This window comes from Palaemon carinicauda, chromosome 35, assembly GCF_036898095.1.
Source record: "Palaemon carinicauda isolate YSFRI2023 chromosome 35, ASM3689809v2, whole genome shotgun sequence".
NCBI classification, from domain to species: Eukaryota; Metazoa; Arthropoda; class Malacostraca; order Decapoda; family Palaemonidae; genus Palaemon; species Palaemon carinicauda.
In genome coordinates, this window is record NC_090759.1 from 59068733 (window position 1) to 59092787 (window position 24055).

At 39.1% G+C, this 24055-nt stretch overlaps 2 protein-coding genes across 14 annotated transcripts in view; both read right to left on the reverse strand.

Moving 5' to 3' along the window:
- LOC137627778 (kinesin-2b-like) overlaps positions 1-24055 on the reverse strand; it is a 439846-nt gene that overhangs the window by 136275 nt on the left and 279516 nt on the right. The gene's annotated exons all lie outside the window — the stretch shown is intronic.
- Positions 6027-24055, reverse strand: part of LOC137627777 (tetratricopeptide repeat protein 19, mitochondrial-like) — a 134742-nt gene continuing 116713 nt past the window's right edge. For both annotated transcript variants that reach the window (XM_068359086.1, XM_068359087.1), the window contains 2 exons: positions 15468-15648; positions 6027-7542 (listed from right to left, as the gene is read on the reverse strand). In XM_068359086.1, the coding sequence (XP_068215187.1) occupies positions 6935-7542; positions 15468-15648 (789 nt within the window). In that variant the 3' untranslated portion in view covers positions 6027-6934. The remainder of the gene's footprint in view (positions 7543-15467; positions 15649-24055) is intronic.

Consider the following 24055-nt stretch of genomic DNA (forward strand, 5'->3'; position numbering starts at 1 on the left):
CTGATATTTCATAAACTTTTTGGGTATGTGGAGCTGTAGGTAGGCTGATTTTAGGTCAACAATGTCAGTGCATCCGTCATCTGCCTCTACTCTCGTAGGGTCTCACAACACACATCTGTGGCATATTGGCCAGTGTGATGCTGTATATAATCTAATTCCCATATGTCTAAAATTGGAAACACTTTACCTTTTATTGCCTGTATAGCTACCCTCGTGGCAACACGAGAGATGATGAATGGAGAAGTATTGAATTAAAAGCTCGAGATAGAGATGACTGGCGAAATTTAACCGAGGCCCTTTGCATCAATAGGCGTAGGAGGAGATGGTGATGAATTGACAATGAATAAAAGTTGCTTATTATCCTTGACCCACATCCTATTCCAAACAACCTACAAATAAAAGTTGCTGATTATCCTTGACACGTATCCTAACCCAAACCACCTACAAATAAAAGTTGCAGATTACCCCATGAGCTAAATTACCTACAACGCAAAAAACCAACCAAACACCTACGGACTGGAAGCGTGCAAGAGCCAGTGCATGGCCACAAGGGCCTGGCAATCTGAAACAACAAAAAACCTAAACTCTGCTCATAAAGGTGCTGCAGCACCTATCTGGCAGACCTGGGTAGTTCTGTATGCTTTCATGTTTCCCACTCATTTTGAGAGTAGAAGATTAAGAATAATTAGTTATAGAAAATTTAGCGGGTTGGATCGGTGAGCTGCCTGGGAGCAGGGCTTCTCCCACTCCTACTGGTAACTACTGGTAGCTGGCAGCAACTGGTTAATTTCTTCAATGGCCGTTTCCAGCTTTTGCCAAAATCATACCCCTACTAAAGGATGAGTGTTTGTATTCACATAGGATATGCATGCCATCAGAAAAGTACTGTACTTTTCTTTGATGGTCTCTTGCAGTAATTGTGAGGATATGGTTCACCCGTGTTTTAGTTTCTCTGTGGGTTCCTTGAACAAGGTTAATGCTTAATCCTATGAGCTATGACCTATTCATTTAATTCTCCCTCCACTACTATACATTCTAATCTTGACTTTTCTGTCAGTGTCTATTAACCTCATTCAAAAACTTCTTTCCCTTTACCTGTTTGTGGTGTGTATGCTGAACACACATAAAAAAAAATTTCTAGCATAATCTTTACCCTTTACTATCCTTTCAATCTTGTTACTACTACTATTATTATCAGGTAGTTTGACCAAACCACTGAGTTACAAAAATTCTATTGCATCAATTAACATTTCATATTTGATAAGTATGCTGACTCCACTTACTGCCACTCCTATGTTCTCATTTATATAATTTTCATAAATCTCACAGTACAAAATGATATGAAAAAGTTACAAGCTTACCACATTCAAAAGATTGATTTCTAGTCTTCCATGAACTAATCATCGGGAAATCTTCAAAGCTGCATCATACTGGTTGCAAGAAGCCAAGATTCAAAATATCCAACACCTCCATCAAATACAACTCTGTTTAAGGAACAAATATTCTACAATCATTCATTTAAAAATAGACAATAACAGGTTTTATGACAAATTTTTGTTTCTTTCTTTTTATTCAATACATATTTGAAAGTTATAATATACTACAACGTACAGTAGTGCTTACAAGGAAATCCACTGCATAATAATCTTTCCTATCGCTTGATAAATGGTTCCCTAGATACCCCTGAGGAATAAGTGCCAGGCTAAAAAACATGTAAAAATAGCTATGAATATGGTTTATCGATCACTAGAATGGCATCCCAGAAGAAAAATACAGGGGAAAATTATCCCCCTATAAGCAAACATTCAACATATTGTATCATAAGCTCTAGTTTTCTACATAAACATGATGATTTTGACTGACTTACTGATACTATTCTGAAGAGGATACTAGTCAGATATTTCTACAGAATATTGAACTACTGTTCACCATTGACCAACATTTCTTGACTTGCATAGGAATGCCTCAAAAGACTTCTTTATATAAAATGAAAATTTCAGGAAGACAAAGCTAAATTTGACAGATTCATAGGAGCAGATCAAAGGGAATTGACTAAGAATTATTATTATTATTATCATTATTATTAGTAGTAGCCAAGCTACAACCCTAATTGGAAAAGCAAGATGCTATAAACCCAAGGGCTCTAATAGGGAAAAATAGCCCAGTGAGGAAAGGAAATAAGGAAATAAATAAATGATGAGAACAAATTAACAATAAATCATTCTAAAAACAGTAACATCGTCAAAATAGATTTGTCATATATAAACTATTAACAACATCAAAAACAGATATGTCATATATAAACTATAAAAAGACTCATGTCAGCCTGGTCAACATAGACACATTTGCTCCAACTTTGAACTTTTGAAGTTCTACTGATTCGACTACCCTATTAGGAAGATCATTCCACAACTTGGCAACAGCTGGAATAAATCTTCTAGAATACTGTGTAGTATTAAGCCTCATGATGGAGAAGGCCTGGCTATTAGAATGAACTGCCTACCTAGTATTACGAACAGGATAGAATTGTCCACGGAGATCTGAATGTAAAGGATGGTCAGAGTTATGAAAAATCTCATGCAACATGCATAATGAACTAATTGAATGACAGTGCCAAAGATTATTATCTACATCAGGAATAAGAAATTTAATAGGCCGTAAGTTTCTGTCCAACAAATTAAGATGAGAATCAGCAGCTGAAGACCAGAAAGGAGAAAAATACTCAAAACAAGGTAGAATGAAAGAATTAAAACACTTCTTCAGAGTAGATTGATCACCAAAAATCTTAAAAGACTTTCTCAATAAGCCAATTTTTTGTGCAATTGAAGAAGATACAGACCTAATGTGTTTCTCAAAAAGTAAATTTGCTGTCGAGAATCACACCTAAAATTTTAGAAGTCGTACAAATTCAAAGAAACATTATCAATACTGAGATCTGGATATTGAGGAGCCACCGTCCTTGACCTACTTACAATCATACTTTGAGTTTTGTTAGGATTCAACTTCATACCCCACAATTGGCACCATGCACTAATTTTAGCTAACTCTCTATTAAGGGATTCACCAACCCCAGATCTACATTCAGGGGATGGAATTGATGCAAAGAGAGTAGCATCATTTGCATATGCAACAAGCTTGTTTTCTAGGCCAAACCACATGTCATGTGTATATAGTATAAAAGTAATGGGCCAAGAACACTACCCTGTGGAAAACCGGATATCACATTCCTATACTCACTATGGTGCCCATCAACAACAACTCTTTGAGATCTATTGCTTAAAAAATCAATAACAATGCTAACAAATGACCCACCCACTCCCAACTGTTTGAGTTTGAAAACAAGAGCCTCATGATTAACGCAGTCAAAGGCAGCACTAAAATCAAGGCCAATCATACGAACTTCCTGACCACAATCAAGGGATTTCTGTACAGCATTGGAGATTGTAAGAAGGGCACTACATGCTCCAAGGCCTTTACGAAAACTATATTGCAAACTAAGGAATAGATGATTACCTTCAGCAAACCTATTAAGACATTTTACCAGAAGACGTTCAAAAACTTTAGATAATATGGGAGTCATGGAAATTGGGCGGTAATCAGTGGGACTTGAGCTATTACAAACACATTTACATAGAGGAGTAACATTACCAATTCTCCAACAAGGGCTAAAAGTTCCTCTTCTTGCTAACTTGCGCAAAATAACAGATAACTTTGGAGCTAAGAAATCTGCTGTCTTTATAATAAACAAAGGAAAAATACCATTTGGGTCTACACTTCCATAAGCATCAAGGTCCATCAACAGAGCGTTAATTTCACGAGATTGAAAAGCTAAACTAGTTAGTATAGCCTCAGGAAAACAGGAATGAGGAAGTTCAAGCTTTTCATTACTCTGTTTACTGTCAAAAACATCAGCCAGAAGGGTTGCATTTTCCTTTGAACAGTGAGTGACTGAGCCATCTGGTTTAAGTAAAGGAGGAACTGTTGCATCTACACCAAAGAGTGCAGATTTTAGGGTAGACCACCATTTATGTTCCTGAGTTGTACCAAAAAGGGTTTCTTTTATGGTTAAATTGTATTTCTTTTCAGCTGAGGCATAAACTCTCTGAGCAAAAGCTCGAAGCTGAGTATAGTTGTTCCAGGTCAAATCTGATCTGTTACCCTTCCAAAGAGGATAGGCCTCCTGCTTCTCCAAATAAGCACGTCTACAATCATCATTGAACCACGGTTTGTCCTTCACTCGGTACCTTAGCACACGAGAAGGGATACGCCTATCAATTATGTTGACTAGATTCACATTTAAAGGGACAACAGGATCTACACTACTACTGTATATAATTGTGACCAATTCAAGCACAAAAGATCATGCAAAATCCCATTCCAGTCTGATACATCAGGGACAGGCTGCTCATTCTTCACTACCAATGAAATCAAGGCATGATCAGATGTCCCGACTGGAGAACCAACCTTACTAGTTATAATGCCAGGGGAGTCAGTGTATACGAGGTCCAAGCAATCACCAGACCTGAGTAGCTTCATTTATGATTTGCTCACAGCCTGATTCAGAGGCAAAGTCTAAAGCTCTTAAGCCATGGCGATCGGTATAAGAGATAGAACTTAACCACTCCCTATGGTGAGCATTAAAATCACCAACAAAGACAAAAGAAGCCTTTCTATCATCTTCTTGTATCTTAGCCATAATGGTAAGAAGACAATCGAAGATAGAATCATCCATGTCTGGATTCCGGTAGATCGAACACAAATAAAAGTTGTTATGCCTGCCACAAACTTTTATTACCTGAAGGGAAAAAGATACTATGGGCAATACCACTTATGGAGCTCAATAATGGAGGACTAACATTACCTTAATCACCCTGAAGGACGTTACTGTTCCAAACTATATCTACTTGCTTCACACCAACTCTTTGTAACCATCATTTGCATATTAATGAATGGACACATGTACCATTGGTTAAAATGTGATGGAAAAATATATAACAGGCTAGATTGGTCATTTGTCTTCAAAGTCATATAAAAGGGATGTTATGCTCCTTAATGAGTCAGTGAGGATACAGAGTGAAGAAACTGAGGTACTTACTTTACATAGTCCAATATCTTCTGTTCTAATACATGGAGATTTGCAGAGTTTACTGCACTGAATTGTATCTTTGGGCGATATGCTATGACGATGCAATAAGTTGAGACACCACCAGTGTATAACCATGTTTACATAGTGGAAAGTGGCCAGTAATATTTTTTTGCTGCATCTCTTCAGCCAAAAGGTGAGGAGCATTTTGTTATTTTTTCTTGTTTCTTATTACTGTACTCTCTTCCCACCTGGAAGATAGGCTTTTTCATGCCATGGTTTCTATTCCCCATTTACTTCTCTTGAGACAAATTTATTTCAGCTGTCCCTTATTGTTATCAATATTATCTAAATAGCTTAACCAGACCAATGAGTTAACATTCCTAACTATCCTTGCACTAGCTGGCTGTATGAGGTTTGATTATATTCTCTGCAGCTGTCTGCCTTGAACTTTCACAAGCTCTCTCTCTCTCTGTGTTATCTTCAAGCAATTGTGACTCGGGTTCTGTTGTTAAATTAATTTACAATACATAACCACAATCATTCACCAGTTTTCCCTTAAAACTAAAGTTGGTGACAGAATTATTTAAGATTTAAAAAATTGACAAAATTTCTTTAATGAAATTGTCTCCATTATTTGATATTTGTTTTTTGAAAAATACACACACACAAAATATGTTCAATAGCAAAAGTTTTCATCTTCCATTCTCTAAATTCAGGAATTGGCTCACAAGGGTTATTCAAATAACTCTTGATTAAAATGTGCAACTAATTTGAAGATAGGATAAAATTGCTCAAAATTGGTATTCGTTATAAAATGAACACAACACATTTATAAAATAGAAAGATGTTGAGTAGCTTGATTGGAACTGATTTTCCATTTAAGCACTTTATATCACTACATATATTAGCCCATTTGCCATGAATAATAAAATCACACATATGCTGAACTCTTTTTAATGTGATCACAATAGTACTACTGGCAAATATTCTGGCTAGACATTAGCATAAACATTTCAAACTAAAATCACAAACCTGAATAAAGAATAAAATTAAAAATTCCATATTAACACTTATAGACATAACTTTAGATACTAGTACATCTAAACCCAGGTTACTTTGTCCACCAGGGTACAACCAACAAACCATTGAGCAATAAATTAAAAATATAAAAAATAAACTAATTTCCTCACAACATCTTTTACTTACCTTAACTCCAAATGATATTGTACGCAGCAAATGACAGATACTCAACTGCATTTCATTACAAGTACTCACTTTAAACTAAACATGATCAAACTTCATGTTATCAACTAAACAATAAATAGAATCAGAAATATATCCCAGGGATAAATGTTTATAATTATTTTAAAAGGGATTACATTCCAATTTGGAAAAGATGTGTACTTACATGAAAGTTGTTCTAATATAAGGAAACATATACCATAGCAATATGCTATCAATATACATCATTGCATAGTGTATCCACTATGAAAATGATGCATGTACTACCACCTTGGTGATTTTATGTTAACCTTTAAAAGCTTACACTAGCATGACACAAAAAAAAATATTATTGACAAGTTATCAAGCAAAAGAACCTTACTGCTACAAGGCCTGCCCGACTTTTTAACAGTATTTTTAAAAGTCCTTTCTATGTCTAATATGGCTAAAACGTTTGCATATTCTTGTTCATCTTTCAAACCTTTCCTTGGGGTTGATGCTTCTGACCAGCTACCTGAATTCTACCACTCCCTTCTTATTAGTTTATAGGAATTACGTAATTATACAAAAGTATCTACATGATAAACTACTGTGGCTACTTGAAATAGCTTTTGTGAAATGACTGCTCTACTTTTTTGGGTTCTCACTTTTGACAGAATTGATCTCTGTCAAACATGCTGTGGCTTCTTCTATACCTTCAACATTTTTACTTTTTTTAGCTAAAAATAAGCCTGTCTTGCAATTTAATTCTGCCTCTTGCAGCATTCCTTGCTGAAGGTACACTGCTCCTAGGTTTACATAAAATGAGCCTAAATCAGGGCTGTCTGATTGTTTAGCAGCATCTATAGCCCGCTCTAAATAAGAAATGGCTTCAGCATAATTCTTTTGCAGAGAACAAACAGAACCAATGTCATTCAATAAGACAGCTGTTTGTGGATGATTCAGGCCTTGAACACGCTCACTCATCTCATAGGCTTTAATAAAATGCTTCTTTGCTAGCTCATACTTCTGTAAATTAAGCAAAAATCTAGCATACCAATCCATGCTCATTGCCCACAAAAGGGTTGTATCTTCATCAACATTAGCTTCACCATATTTCTTAATTTTTCCCTCCTGGGTTCCTATACAAAAGTGGAACCCTTGTACAGCCTTCTCGTAATCCCCATTAGATGCATAAACACTGGCTAGTTTCAGGCTTATCTCTACAACGGCATTATCATCCGGTGCCATTCCATCTGAAACAGTAAGATAGTATAAACACAGAGAGCCTTTTGAAGACTACTTAATATCTAACTAGTCAATGAAAATGACATTCAAACATTCTTAAATGATTTTAATGCTTTTCAATGCTTCATAACACCTATCACCTTTTCTCATACAAAGGGGAAGAGAGAATATATTAAAAGTAAGATTTTATTATAATCACAAATCAAATTTGCAGTGTATATAATTTATGGTTAAGGGAATAAGTGAGAGAGATATAAATCATAAGATGAAAGAAGGAAGCAATTATGGGGAATATTCAGATCAGGCTCTTACTCATTTGTCTTATAGTCTTCAATATACTTATTGCAATATTTACAAAACTTTTTATAAAATAAACTAATATATAAATTCCAAAGTACTCTTACTCTTAATACAAATCTGATTTGTTAATTCAAATTGTTTTCCTATAATTTATATTTATTGATGAACTTCCTTAATAACTAAATGGGAAAATCTCTATGCAGCAGCTGGCTAATCAAAATTTTCCATTTAAAAAGGAAATTACATCTCAGCAAGGCTGGGTCTCATACTACAAATCATTTCATAAGTAAAATTCTAAATATCTTAAATGAATTGATAATGTTTATAAAAGAAAACCATGTTCTACTTTGGAATATATTTGCTCAATGATAGTTATGTCAAAATTCTTAAGCATGCTGTATAAAATAGCATTATGCTATCAATATACATAACAGCTCAGCATTTCCAGGCAATGGATTCCGCACAATATGGCCGCATTTCAAGAGAAAAATGAAATTGGCACTAAAAAACAACAAGGGGTCCCTCGACTTTACCTTTTTGGGCACTTACGTCTTTAACTATATTTACTTTTTCAATGGTAATAAAATCTATTTCATTTTTTGTTTTTTTATTTGGGCTTCTCCAAGTTTATTTTCTATGTTCCTTTATATAAATTTTTTTTTCATGAGTTTAAGATTGTTTCTTTCACCAAATTCTACATGCATGCCTCCTCTGTCATTTCTTGTGCTTATTCCAAATATATCTACTACTGATTCTCCTCTCCTCTTTTAACCTACTTTAGCATTGAAACCATCCAAAACAAATGTAAATTGAGTCTTATGTTATTTCATAGATATCTCCAGATCTTCATAAAAAGTTTTTATTTTTTCCTCTGTATGGGATGTAGCTGGTACATACTGTACATTTGAATGATCTTCAGTTGATACTTCTTATTTAGTTTGATAATTAATCCTGCAATTCTATCACTAGTACTAAAAAACTCTTCATTATTACCTGCAAGATTTTATTGATAGGAAAACCCGCTGCATTTTCTTTGTTCCTTTCATGTCTTTTAAAGCAAAATATATGGCATTCTTTTAACTCTATTTAAGATTCCCCAGTTCTTCTAATTATGCTTAATCCTATTATATCCAAATTTATTTATTTCAGCAAGGTCTTCCTTACACAGGGTCCTGACATTGTATATTGCAAGGTTCAGTTACTAATGGTGGACTTCTACCAGAGATTTTTAGCATACCCTGCAGTGGGACGTAACTGCCCGCTACCTTAGGCAGCAGTTCCACTGTCGCTAGGGACTGGGGGACGAGACGGGGTTGTATTATTCATGTCTAGGGTTTGACAAGTTTTCATTACCACGCTGGCCACTGAGGATTGGTTATGGTGGGAGATTTTGGTCTGATTGCTCAGCAAACCAACCTAGTATGGGTGGCCCTGACTAGTATAGCTTTGCTGATCAGGGTGATGCAAACCTTTTCACCATGTTAAGGTATCCCCGCTCAGAAAGGGATATACTGTACAGTATCTATCTATCTATCTATCTATCTATCTATCTATATATATATATATATATATATATATATATATATATATATATATATATATATATATATATACGTCATCATCATCATCATCTCTTCCTAAGCTTATTGACGGAAAGGACCTTGGTTAAATTTTGCCAGTCGTCTCTATCTTGAGCTGTTAAATTAATACTTCTCCATTCATCATCACCCACTTCACACTTCATTTTCCTTAGCCATGTAGGCCTGGGTCTTACAACTCTTCTAGTGACTTTTGAAGCCCAGTTGAAAGTTTGGTGAACTAATCTCTCTTAGGGAGTGCGAAGAGGATGCCCAAACCATCTCTATCTACCCCTCACCATGATCTCATCAACATATGGCACTCAAGTAATCTCTCATAGTTTCATTTCTAATCCTGTCCTGCCATTTAACTCCCAATATTCTTCTGAGAGCTTTGCTCTTCAATCTACAAAATCTGTTAGATATTATTTCATTGTGATACCACAACTCCTGTCCATACAGTCACACTGATCTCACTAAACTGATATATAGCCTGATTTCATATGTAATTTCAGGCAATTTAATTCCTAAATTTTACTTAAACTAGCCATTGTCTGATTTGCTTTTTTCAATATTTCATTAAACTTAAATTCTAAAGATCCTGTATTAGAGATCATAGATCCCAAATATTTAAAGGATTCCACCTCATTAATCCTTTCTCCTTCCAATGATATTTCCTCTTCCATTGCATATTCTGTTTTCATTATCTCTCTTTCTTCTATTTATCTTCAGCCTAACTTCCTGTGATATTTCACGCATTCTGATAAGCAAGCTTTGCAAGTCCTGTGGTGTTCTGCTAATAAGGAAAGTATCATCAGCATACTCTAGGTCTACTAAATTCCTGTTCCCAATCCAGTCCAATCCTTCTCCACCATCCCCAACTGTTCTATGTATTAAAAAATCCATGAGGATAAACAACATAGGTGACAACACATTCCATTGGAGTAATCCACTGTTCACTGGCAATTCATTTGATAGGACTCCACTAACATTAACTTTGTACTTGCTATGCTCATGAACAGACTTAATCAAATTTACATATTTAAGAGAAATTCCATAATAACGCAGGACTCTCCACAAAATTGGCCAGTGCACACTATTAAAGGCTTTCTTCATTGTCCATAAATGCATAAATGCCATCAAAAGTGGATTTCTATATTCTACATATTGCTATACCATGTCCTAAATGAAATTTTGGTCAGCACAACTTCTACCTTTTCTAAATGCTGCTTGTTCGTCTCTCAAATTTTCATCACTCTTTCTCTCTGGTCTCTTTAGAATGAGTATACTATATATTTTCAAGACAATTGATGTAAATGTGATACCTCTGTAATTATTGCAATTCGTCAGATCTCTTTTTTTTTTGCCATTTTCACCAACACTCCTAGCTCCCATTCATCAGGTTTTGCCTCTTCATGCCACATTCTACAAAATAATCTTGTAAGTATTCTGGGAGTCACTTCATTCACGGCCAATTTCGCCTCAGCAGTTATTCCATCGTATCCAGAGGCTTTCCATCTTCTGAGTTCTTCAATGATAGCTTTGACTTCAGACACACTGAATTCATTCATAGGCACATCAAGGTCTTCCTCAGCTTCAGGTATATCAATCAATTATTCCCTTCATATCACCTATTCATGACCTCACTAAAGTATTCCATCCAATGTTGTCTTTCTTCATCTTCTGTTGTTATAACAGATCAATCTCTCTTTTTGATGGGTATATGCTTCTTCTTCTTTGCCCCAGGACAGATTTCATTAATAATTCTATGAGCAATCGTTACACCAGAGCCACTACCTGAATTCATAGCTTTGTCAGCCTGATCTGCTTTCCTGTCTAAATATTCTCTCCAGTCATTCCTGGCTTTTTTTTTTTTTTTTTTACTTCACTATCAATACTGGATTACTTAGCATGCTCAACCTTGTAATTTTCATTACTTCCTTGAAAACTTTCAACAATCAATTTCTGTCTTTGTCTTTTTTTTATAGTATCCAAAGTATCATTTGATATCCATGGTTTTCTCCTTGTAACTGCATGTACCAAAATTTCACTACCAACTGACTGATATATGTGCCTAATATCACACCATTCTTCATTAATTGTCTGCTCTTTGACCCTTAAAGTCTCTAAGACTGCAAATCAATGTGTTACATACATACATACATACATACATACACACACACACACACACACACACATATATATATATATATATATATATATATATATATATATATATATATATATATATATATGTGTGTGTGTGTGCGTGTGTGTGTGTGTGTGTGTGTGTGTGTAGCAGAACAGGTGCCTAGAGATTGCAAAAGAAGCAGAGGAAGGAGGAGAAGACAATGGATTGACAAACTCTGAAAGTTTGACTGTATGGATTGCCATAGAAAGAATATAAACAGATACAAGTGGAAGGACATGTCTGAGCCCTTTGTTTTGCAGTGGACTGGTAATGGCTGATGATGATGATGATATATCTGTATATATGATCTATAGATAAAATACGATAAAAATATTCTAAAGAAACATGACTAAGTTGCCAGTTATATATAATCTTTTTATTCTTCTCTTATACTTTGCGGCAAAATATCTGTGCAGCAAATTGTCTTACAGCCAGTTGTCCTGTGGTAAATTGTCCTAGATCCATGAAGACTGCATACATACATACATACATACATATACCAAGGCACTTCCCCCAATTTTGGGGGGTAGCCGACATCAACAAATGGAACAAAAACAAAAAAGGGGACCTCTACTCTCTACGTTCCTCCCAGCCTAACAAGGGACTCAACCGAGTTCGGCTGGTACAGCTAGGGTGCCACAGCCCACCCTCCCCCGTTATCCACCACAGATGAAGCTTCATAATGCTGAATCCCCTACTGCTGCTACCTCCGCGGTCATCTAAGGCATCGGAGGAAGCAGCAGGGCTTACCGGAACTGCGTCACAATCGCTCGCCATTCATTCCTATTTCTAGCACGCTCTCTTGCCTCTCTCACCTCTATCCTCCTATCACCCAGAGCTTCCTTCACTCCATCCATCCACCCAAACCTTGGCCTTCCTCTTGTACTTCTCCCATCAACTCTTGCATTCATCACCTTCTTTAGCAGACAGCCATTTTCCATTCTCTCAACATGGCCAAACCACATCAACACATTCATATCCACTCTAGCTGCTAACTCATTTCTTACACCCGTTCTCACTCTCACCACTTCGTTCCTAACCCTATCTACTCGAGATACACCAGCCATACTCCTTAGACACTTCATCTCAAACACATTCAATTTCTGTCTCTCCATCACTTTCATTCCCCACAACTCCGATCCATACATCACAGTTGGTACAATCACTTTCTCATATAGAACTCTCTTAACATTCATGCCCAACTCTCTATTTTTTACTACTCCCTTAACTGCTCCCACCACTTTGCAACCTTCATTCACTCTCTGACGTACATCTGCTTCCACTCCACCATTTGCTGCAACAACAGACCCCAAGTACTTAAACTGATCCACCTCCTCAAGTAACTCTCCACTCAACATGACATTCAACCTTGCACCACCTTCCCTTCTCGTACATCTCATAAACTTACTCTTATCCACATTAACTCTCAACTTCCTTCTCTCACACACTTCCAAATTCTGTCACTAATCGGCCAAGCTTCTCTTCTGTGTCTGCAACCAGTACAGTATTATCCGCAAACAACAACTGATTTATCTCCCATTCATGGTCATTCTCGTCTACCAGTTTTAATCCTCGTCCAAGCACTCAAGCATTCACCTCTCTCACCACTCCATTAACATACAAGTTAAATAACCACGGTGACATCCCACATCCCTGTCTCAGCCCCACTCTCACTGGAAACCAATCACTCACTTCATTTCCTATCCTAACACATGCTTTACTACCTTTGTAGAAACTTTTCACTGCTTGCAACAACCTTCCACCAACTCCATATAACCTCATCACATTGCACATTGCTTCCTTATCAACTCTATTATACGCTTTCTCCAGATCCATAAACGCAACACACACCTCCTTACCTTTTGCTAAATATTTCTCGCATATCTGCCTTACTGTAAAAATCTGATTCATACAACCCCTACCTCTTCTAAAACCACCCTGTACTTCTAAGATTGCATTCTCTGTTTTATCCTTGATCCTATTAATCATTACTCTACCATACACTTTTCCAACTATGCTTAACAAACTAATACCTCTTGAATTACAACACTCATGCACATCTCCCTTACCCTTATATAGTGGTACAATACATGCACAAACCCAATCTACTGGTACCATTGACAACAAAAAACACATATTAAACAATCTCACCAACCATTCAAGTACAGTCACACCCCCTTCCTTCAACAGGATGGTTTTAGAAGAGGTAGGGTATGTATGGATCTGATTTTTGCAGCTAAGCAGATATGTGAGAAATGTATAGCAAAAGGCAAGGAAGTGTATGTTACATTTATGAATCTGGAGAAAGCTCATGACAGAGTTGATAGGGAGGCGATGTGGAATGTGATGAGGTTATATGGAATTGATGGAAGGTTGTTGCAAACAGTGAAGAGTTTCTACATAGGCATTAAAGCATGTGTAAGGATAGGAAATTGAGTGAGTGATTTCCAGTGAGAGTGGGGCTGATACAAGGATGTGTGATGTTGCCATGGTTGTTAAATTTGTTTGTTGATGGAGTTGTGAGAGAGGTGAATGCTTGAGTGCTTGGTTGAGGATTGAAACTGATTAACAAGAGTGATCATGAGTGGGAGATAAATCAATTACTGTTTGTGGATGATACTGTATTAGTTGCAGACTCGGAAGAGAAGCTGGGCCAATCAGTGACAGAGTTTGGAAGGGTGTGTGAGAGAAGGAAGTTGAGAGTTAATGTGGGTATGAGTAAGGTTATGAGATGCACAAGAAGGGAGGGAAGTAAATCAGTTTTAAGTACTTGGGATCTGTTGTTGCAGCAAATGGTGGAGTGGAAGCGGAAGCAGATGTACGTCAAGAGAGTGAATGAAGGATGTAAAGTGTTGGGGGCAGTGGAAGGAGTAGTGAAGAATAGAGGGTTAAGAATGAATGTAGAGAGAGTTTTGTATAAGAAAGTGATTGTACCAGCTTAGATGTATGAATGGGAGTTAAGGGGATTGAAAGTAACGAAGAGACAGAAACTGAATGTGTTTGAGATGAAGTGTATGAGGAATATAGGGTTAGGAATGAAGTAGTGAGGATGAGAACAGGTGTGAGAAATTATTTAGCAGCTAGAGTGGAGATGAATGTGTTGAGGTGGTTTAGCCATGTAGAGAAAATGGAAAATGGCTGTCTACTGAAGAAGGTGATGAATGCAAGAGTTGATAGGAGAAGTACGAGAGGAAGGTCAAGGTTTGGGTGGATGAAAGGAGCAAAGAACGCTCTAGGTGATAGGAGGATAAATGTGAGAAAGACAAAAGTGTGTGGTAGAAATAGGAATGAATGGCGAGCGATTGTGACACAATTCTGGTAGGCCCTGATGCTTCCTCCAGTCGCCTTGGTGACTGCTGAGGTAGCAACAGTAGAGGATTCAGCATATGAAGCTTCATTGTGGTGGATAACAGGGGAGGGTGGGCTGTGGCACCCTAGCAGCACCAGCCAAGCTCGTCTGAATCCATCGACAGACTGGGAGGAGCAGAAAAGAAAAGTCCCCTTTTGTCTTTTTTTATGTCGGCTACCCCCGAAAATTGGGAGATAGATAGATAAAAAATCCATCCAAGTTTGGCTCTGAACCAAAGCAAATGACAGGAAGCTTGAAGTATAACCTGAAGATTGTAATTTTTGAAAAGGGATTCAATCATATTACAATCTTATTCTTAAAGCACAGGGGCAGTCCAGAGAATTTCCCTTTCAAGTAAAAACAGAAAGACGAAAATTAAATAAATCCTAAAATAATAAATCACTATTTTATATACTGCTTTTTAATTAAATTCCTAAGTTTTAAAGAACAGTTCCTATCACAAAATAATGATTTAATATGTTTACTTTAGGAGGTATAATAAGATACAGTACATACCTGCAAGCACACGCTTCAATACCTCTTTAAAGAGATTCTCAGCCTTAACATATTCTTCCCTTTGATATGCTACATTTGCTAGGAGATCATATATATACGTTATTGCTTGATGGTTCTGTGTATCCTGTGCTGATTTCAAAGCAACATGCAAAAGCTGTTCTGCTTTATTTAGTTCCGCTCTCTGTTGATGAAGAAAAATGTTATTTTGATTATAAAATAAATTTTTGAATATACTTACCCGGTGATTATATAGCTGCAACTCTGTTGCTCGACAGACAACTCTACGGAAAAACTCGCCAGCGATCGCTACACAGGTTGCGGGTGTGCCCAACAGCGCCATCTGTCGACCAGATACCCAGCTCTCAATGTAAACAAAGACTCAATTTTCTCCTCGTCCCACTGCGTCTCTATTGGGGAGGAAGGGAGGGTCATTTAATTTATAATCACCGGGTAAGTATATTCAAAAATTTATTTTATAATCAAAATAACATTTTTCAATATTTAACTTAGCCGGTGATTATATAGCTGATTCACACCCAGGATGGTGGGTAGAGACCAGTAATATATGTTTACACTTTTATGAGCTAAGAGTTTTTTATTTCATTTTAGAAGTTATCAAAATAACAAAAACAAAATAAATAGGTACCTGGTAAGGAAGTCGACTTGAACAATTACTCTGCCTTTTAAGTACGTCTTCCTTACGGAGCCTCGCGATCCTCTTAGGATGCTGATCGACCCCTAGGATCTGAAGTATCAAGGGTTGCAACCCATACAACAGGACCTCATCAAACCCCTAATCTAGGCGCTCTCAAGAAATGACTTTGACCACCCGCCAAATCAACCAGGATGCGAAAGGCTTCTTAGCCTTCCGGACAACCCAAAAAACAACACTTCAAGAGACAGATTAAAAGGATAAGGAATTAGGGAATTGTAGTGGTTGAGCCCTCACCCACTACTGCACTCGCTGCTACGAATGGTCCCAGTGTGTAGCAGTTCTTGTAAAGAGACTGGACATCTTTCAAGTAAAATGACGCGAACACTGACTTGCTTCTCCAATAGGTTGCGTCCATTATACTTTGCAGAGATATATTTTGCTTAAAGGCCACGGAAGTTGTTACAGCTCTAACTTCGTGCGTCTTCACCTTAAGCAAAGTTCGGTCTTCCTCACTCAGATGTGAATGAGCTTCTCGTATTAACAATCTGATAAAGTCTGACCAAGCATTCTTTGACATAGGCAAGGATGGTTTCTTAACTGAACACCATAAAGCTTCAGATTGGCCTCGTAAAGGTTTAGTACGCTTTAAATAGAACTTAAGAGCTCTAACAGGGCATAAGACTCTTTCTAGTTCATTGCCTACGATCTCCGATAAGCTGGGGATATCGAAAGATTTAGGCCAAGGCCGAGAAGGCAGCTCATTTTTGGCTAGAAAACCAAGTTGCAGTGAACAAATGGCTTTTTCTGACGAAAATCCGATGTTCTTGCTGAAGGCATGAATCTCACTGACTCTTTTAGCCGAGGCTAAGCATACCAGGAAAAGAGTCTTAAGAGTGAGATCTTTCAGGGAGGCTGATTGTAACGGCTCCAACCTGTCTGACATGAAGAATCTTAGTACCACGTCTAAATTCCATCCAGGGGTAGCCAAACGACGCTCCTTGGTGGTCTCAAAAGACTTAAGGAGGTCTTGCAGATCTTTTATGTTTGGAAAGATCTAAGCCTCTATGCCGGAAGACCGATGCCAACATGCTTCTGTAGCCCTTGATAGTGGGAGCTGAAAGGGATCGTCCTTTTCTCAGGTATAAGAGAAAAACAGCTATTTGAGCTACAGAGGTACTGATCGAGGATACAGAAACTGACTTGCACCAGTCTCGGAAGACTTCCCACTTCGATTGGTAGACTCTAATGGAAGACGCTCTCCTTGCTCTAGCAATCGCACTGGCTGCTTCCTTCGAAAAGCCTCTAGCTCTCGAGAGTCTTTCGATAGTCTGAAGGCAGTCAGACGAAGAGCGTGGAGGCTTTGGAGTACCTTCTTTACGTGTGGCTGACGTAGAAGGTCTACCCTTAGAGGAAGACTACTGGGAACGTCTACTAACCATCGCAGTATCTCGGTGAACCATTCTCTCGCGGGCCAGAGGGAAGCAACTAACGTCAACCTTGTCCCTTCCTGAGAGGCGAACTTCTGCAGTACCTTGTTGACAATCTTGAACGGTGGGAATGCGTAGAGATCCAGATGTGACCAATCTAGGAGGAAAGCATCTATATGTATTGCTGCTGGGTCCGGGACTGGAGAGCAATAGATTGGAAGCCTCTTGGTCAGCGAGGTTGCAAAGAGATCTATGGATGGTTTACCCTAAGTGGCCCAAAGTCTCTTGCACACGTCCTTGTGGAGGGTCCATTCGGTTGGAATTACTTGCCCTTTCCGACTGAGACAATCTGCTATGACGTTCAAGTCGCCTTGGATGAACCTCGTTACTAGGGAGATGTCTTGACCTTTTGACCAGATGAGCAGGTCCCTTGCGATCTCGTACAACGTCAGTGAGTGGGTACCTCCTTGTTTGGAGATGTACGCCAAGGCCGTGGTGTTGTCCGAGTTAACTTCCACCACTTTGCCTCGAAGGAGAGACTTGAAGCTTTTCAAGGCCAGATGTACTGCCAACAGCTCCTTGCAGTTGATATGCATGCTCCTCTGACTCGAGTTCCACAGTCCTGAGCATTCCCGACCGTCTAGTGTCGCGCCCCAGCCCACGTCCGATGCGTCCGAGAAGAGAACGTGGTTGGGAGTTTGAACAGCCAGGGGAAGACCCTCTCTTAAGTTGATATTGTCCTTCCACCAAGTCAGACAAGACTTTATCTTTTCGGAAACCGGGATCGAGACCGCTTCTAGCGTCTTGTCCTTTTTCCAGTGAAAAGCTAGATGGTATGAAGAGGACGGGGGTGTAGTCTTCCTAGTGACAGAAATTGTTCCACGGATGACAGCGTCCCTACCAGACTCATCCACAGCCTGACTGAGCAGCGTTCCTTCTTCAGCATCTTCTGGATGGATAGCAGGGCTTGATCTATTCTGGGGGCTGATCGTCTTGTTGTTCAGCAACGTCCTCATCAGAGGGTTCCTCATCCGAAAACTGATGAGGAAACGGCAACGGAGTGGGCAACGTCTGGCTCGCTGAGTCCGGTCGCACTGGTGCATGCGTGACGGAGCCGGACGCAACATCATGGAACTGCTGCACAGTCTGTGAACTGTCAACAACCATGGGTGCGTGAGGAAGCACAGCGTCAACTCGAGACTGTCTAGACCGTCTGGGTTGTGCAGTCAACACCCTACCGGGTTGCTGAGGTTGACGCACTGCGTCAAAACAAGTCACCTCTGCTGGTTGTTGAACGTCCTGAACGTCAACAACCACCTCCGAGCGTCGCTTAACGACAACGTGCGGCTGGCAACCCACACTGGGTCGCATCGGTGGAGGAACCACCTCAACTGGCAGACGCGAGTAGGTTACCTCAGCGTCAACAGGGCGCACAACCGACCGGTTGGAAGGTTGTTGGCCAGAAGGTTCGGTAGCAACCTTCTCCGCATTAAAGTCCTCTATCAAGAACGCAAGCTTGGACTGCATGTCTTGCAGCAAAGCCCATTTAGGGTCTACGGGAGCAGGTGCGGCCACAGACGGGGTTAGCGACTGAGGCGGTACCGCTTTCCATCCCTGAAAGCCTTGTTTATGCATGACATAATTGTACAGCAAAACTTCAAAGGCTCGAAAACAGCTGTGAAGTTGACCTGTAAAAAACTTGGAGCGTCTCCTGGCCAGGCGCCAGGGAGAGTCTACGAGATTTGAGAAGTCTATCTGGGCAGAGGCATGAACTCCCAAGCCGAGAACTTCTCTCGTGTCATATAAGACTCTCGCTCTATAAGCCAGTTTAAAAGAAGGGAAAGCAAAGGCTGTATCCCCCAAACTCCTCCTGGTGAAAAACCAGTCGCCTAGCCAACGTAAAGCTCTCTAGGAGAGCGAGAGAGCACTAGCTTAAAAACCACGGCTTCGAAGTAGCTAGGCCTAGTGTAAGCTCTGACGTTTAGGCGAACGAGGAGCAGCAGTTACAAAAAGATCCGGACAAAGATCCTTAAAAAAAATCATCATGATTTAATTAAAGTCCATAGGGGGCTAAGCAGCTTTAGGCTCCTCTCCATCTGACAGAGTCCTCAAGGGAATATCAGTAGGAGGGGGAACAGCAACTTCCTCATCTACAGGAACCTTGTCCGATAAAAGCTGAGTCTCAAGCAAGGGAGAGACCTACCGTGGTGGCAATGCTTTACAAGCAGAGTCCACACTCACTGGTGCATTAGTAGCGGACCAGAACGCAACGTCATGTAACTGCTTGACAGTCTGTGAACTGTCAACAACTGAACTGTCAACCACAACAGGTGCGTGAGGACGCACAGCGTCGACTCGAGACTGCTTTGACTGCCTAGACTGAGCAGTCAAAACAACTCTAGAATGCGGAGGTTGACGCACAGCGTCAAAACAAGTCAACTCCGATTGTTAGAGAACGTCTTGAACGTCAACAGGAGCATCAGCAAGTGGCCTAACGTCCAAATGCGGCTGAAAAACCACACGAGACCGCATCGAGTGTGTTTCTAAACAACCTGACTGACGTGACTTAGCTACGCCAACGTCAACAGTAAGCACAAAGGAACGTTAGGTTGGCTGAAAGCCAGGATATCGATGAGATAAACGGCTAGACTCAACGGACTAATCGGCAGAATAGTCTTCCATAAGGGAGGCAAGCATATACTGCATGTCTTGCCATACAACCCATTAAGGATCAACGGAAATGGTTGTGGTAAGAGACGAGGGTAACGTCTGTGACCGCAACACTTTGCCAACAAAAAAGACTCTTGGAGTCTGTGTTACGCTTTTGTTAGGCGGCGAGCAGTTATCCGATGACTGCATAGGGTCAGAGCTGTCCTAATGGCTGTAACCAGGACGCTGGACCTGTCCTGAAAGGACTGACTTTCGCTTAAGGGCTTCGAAACCTTGTGACAGGTTTCTTATGCGAAAAGCCTTCGGATGACGAGGAGAAACTACGTCTCTCTCGTCTTATGGTAGGGGAGATCTTGGTAAGATACACCCGATACCATAGAGGGAAAACGTCTGTTCGTTGATCAAGGCCTCTCGAACCCATAAGTCGTTTGACATTACTTCTCCCCTGGGCTTGGGAGCATGCAAGAGGTCCCGGACTAGGTGAACGACAGGCACGAACAGACGAACCCTCGGACGCAACACTGTAACACTTTGCGCATATCACTTTATCACTTCGATTTTCTGTTTTGCACTTATTTCACTGAAATCGAAACTTTTACTGATTTCTACCTGAAATACGTAATTCTACCCTTCATTAAAAGGTAGTAATTGCGAAATCAGTCGTATAATGCAAGCTCATTAATACCAGCAAAAAACAGAAAACATATTTTAAGATAAAAAAAAAATCAGTGGCTGGGAAAGAGACTAAACACTAGTTCCTACAAACTACGTTTTCAATCTCTCACCGCACATAGCCTGGGGACGAGAATAAAAAACTAAAAACGTTTTATCCTTCCTCCCCGTACAGCGACTAGGGACGAGAGTAACTCGAGAACAACGTTACCCGCTTGAACGGAACGTTTTCTCTCCTCTCTCTCCCTCCGTCTCTATCTCTCTCTCTCTTTCTCTCTTGATTTCGCACCTAAGAGAAGAGCCCAATTATATTTCGTCAAAAAAACATGTTATTTGACTAAAGGAAAAAACTGAAAGGTTATTCAATTAAAAAGTTCCTTTAAAAAAGAATTTAAAACATTTAAGCTAAGAAAGAATGAACAAAACGTCAGAATCGATTTACTCTTACTGCAAAGTGAAACCGTGATACACTCTCTCTCTATCGTAACGATAGAGCGCATGTTGAACGTCCTGAACGTCAACAACTGCGTAGCATAAATAAACTAAACGTTAGTTCATCTTTGAAAACAGTACGAAGACTATCAAAGAAATTCTTTCATAAAATATTACATTTAAAAAGTTTTAAATCCTTAGCTCTTTAAAAGCTAATTACGATATAAAGGGCTCAACGTTGATTAACTTCGGTTTCCAAGTTAGGACCGCCTACTCTCAGGAAAGGTCGCATATAAACAAAACATTAAAATTTATTTTTATATGTTTATAATAAATGGAAAGTTAATCGAAGAGGCCTAATAAAGGCGGAGAGATATAAAATATATAGAGGAAAATCTATAAATAATTTATAACGTGATAAGATAATTACTAAAAGCCTAAACACACTTCCGTCTAAGGGAAGGGTCGGCCATTTAAAAGTGAAAGAAAGTCCATACTCTCTTTGTCACCATAATTAAATCTATCCAAAAACGAGTTCAAGATTTAAGATGAAGATAAAACACCTGCATTGCGAAAGCTCAAAACTAGAATATAGTACTTCACCAATTAGATGTGAAAAACTCCAGTTTAGCAACAGCGAGTAAAGTACGTCTTGTCGACACCTCGACAGAGAGAAAATTGAGTCTTTGTTTACATTGAGAGCTGGGTATCTGGTCGACAGATGGCGCTGTTGGGCACATCCGCAACCTGTGTAGCGATCGCTGGCGAGTTTTTCCGTAGAGTTGTCTGTCGAGCAACAGAGTTGCAGCTATATAATCACCGGCTAAGTTAAATATTGAAAACTCTTAATTAATACTTGTATTCATATGATACATTATATTGCACATTACAACAAATCAGACATTTCCCAATTTAAAAAAAATAAAAGAGAAAAAGATGTCCACAATTAGAAAACATTTGTTTAAGTGAAGATGAAAAAATCTTTTAACATAAAGACATACTGTACTGTATTCTATTAATGAAGGATGATGAGTTACTTATAAAAATAATTTAATATCACAAATTTTAAAGTAATATGTATCTTTCCAAGCTATACAAGCCTTAGTCCTTTAATAAGGAGATTGTTTCAGCATGAGCAGAAGACGGTTGTTAGAATTGCTTAACGAGTGGTTAAACTACTGGTAGAAGGTGCAGACAAGAGGCCTCGAACCCCTCACCAGTCTGAAAGCTTCAATTTTAACCTTTTGGCCCAGGACAGAGGGGAGTGGTTGAGGAGGGAAGTTAGATTAAAGGACTCAGGTTTGTATAGCTAGGAAAAACACAAATTACTTTCAAAATTTGTGATATGTTCCTACAAGAGATACAAATCATAGTAATTTATAGAGAGACCCACTGTCTTTCATAGGGATGAGAAGACTGATAGGACCTGGCCTGTACATGAAAAAATGTACTTGGTCAAATGAAGAAACCCTTTCCCCAAAAGAGATATTAGTTTGGAATAATATACTGTACCCGTATGATGATCAATGGGTTGAAAAGATTCCACCATCATCCCCCTTATTTAGGGAGGATGGGGGATACATTTTTAGGCCCGCTTCACATGAGCGGTTTAGAAATCAATGTAGATCAATGAGGTCCTTCACACGCTGCAGAAAATATTTGTGCGGCAGAAAAACTAGACGATAGTGATTTGCAAACTACTGTACATGCACTGTTAAATCGTGCGGCTAGAATACTTATGAAGTTTATGGCGCCCTTCAAACAAGAGGTTTTCCCCTGTGTGGTACCAGTGGTTCAGATGTTGCACAGAATAGGCATTCGTCTTCTGCTGCTATTTTTCAATGATTAATATGAATTATCTTATTATTATTATTATACACTGTACTAGCAGAGGTACACTAAATGAAATAAGATCATGATTACACAAGTGAGTGATTTCTTCTTCCTAAATATTACACAAGATAAACTATATCCAATTGAGAGAGAGAGAGAGAGAGAGAGAGAGAGAGAGAGAGAGAGAGAGAGAGAGAGAGAGAGAGAGAGAGAGAGAGAGAGAGAGAGAGAGAATCAGTGTTTTGCGATGATCATGCCATGTTATGAGAAATGAGGATTGTTGCTGAAATAATATTGATTATCATAATTATTATTATCATCATTATTGGGTGGGTCCACCATTTATATAGTTGCTTCTTTTTAGTACTCTGTTTATTATATACACAAAGACCACTTTCTTCTTCACGTCCTCATTCTCGAACAAATATCGAAAGGCTAGTATTCAGTTCCCTGATGCAGACGAACCGCACAGAAAACAACCACTTGTGTGGAGACATGCTCTTTGATATGCGGAAATCTGCCGCACGGTTTCAAACTACTCGTGTGGAGCAAGCCTTAGTGATAAAGAATGGAGCTTGGAAGTATAACTTACCAGCATCAGGTCCGATCCACACGGAACAATTTGATTGCTCTGTCCCTGAACATGGAACAGGAAAGCAGAGAAGAGCCTGTCATTCTACCATTCATTCCAGATTTACATCTATATGTTACCATGGACAAGATGCTTCTTGTTCCATGTGGGAGCTGGACTGGTTACACACCTACTGTACAGTAATCATAATCATCCTTTTCTGGTGATACGGGCTCATAAACAGATGGTGGGGCAAGAAAGGTCTTTTGCTCTCTCTCAGCAGAAGAGCATTGGCTCCTTACCTCTGCATTCTACGATCACTGGTTTT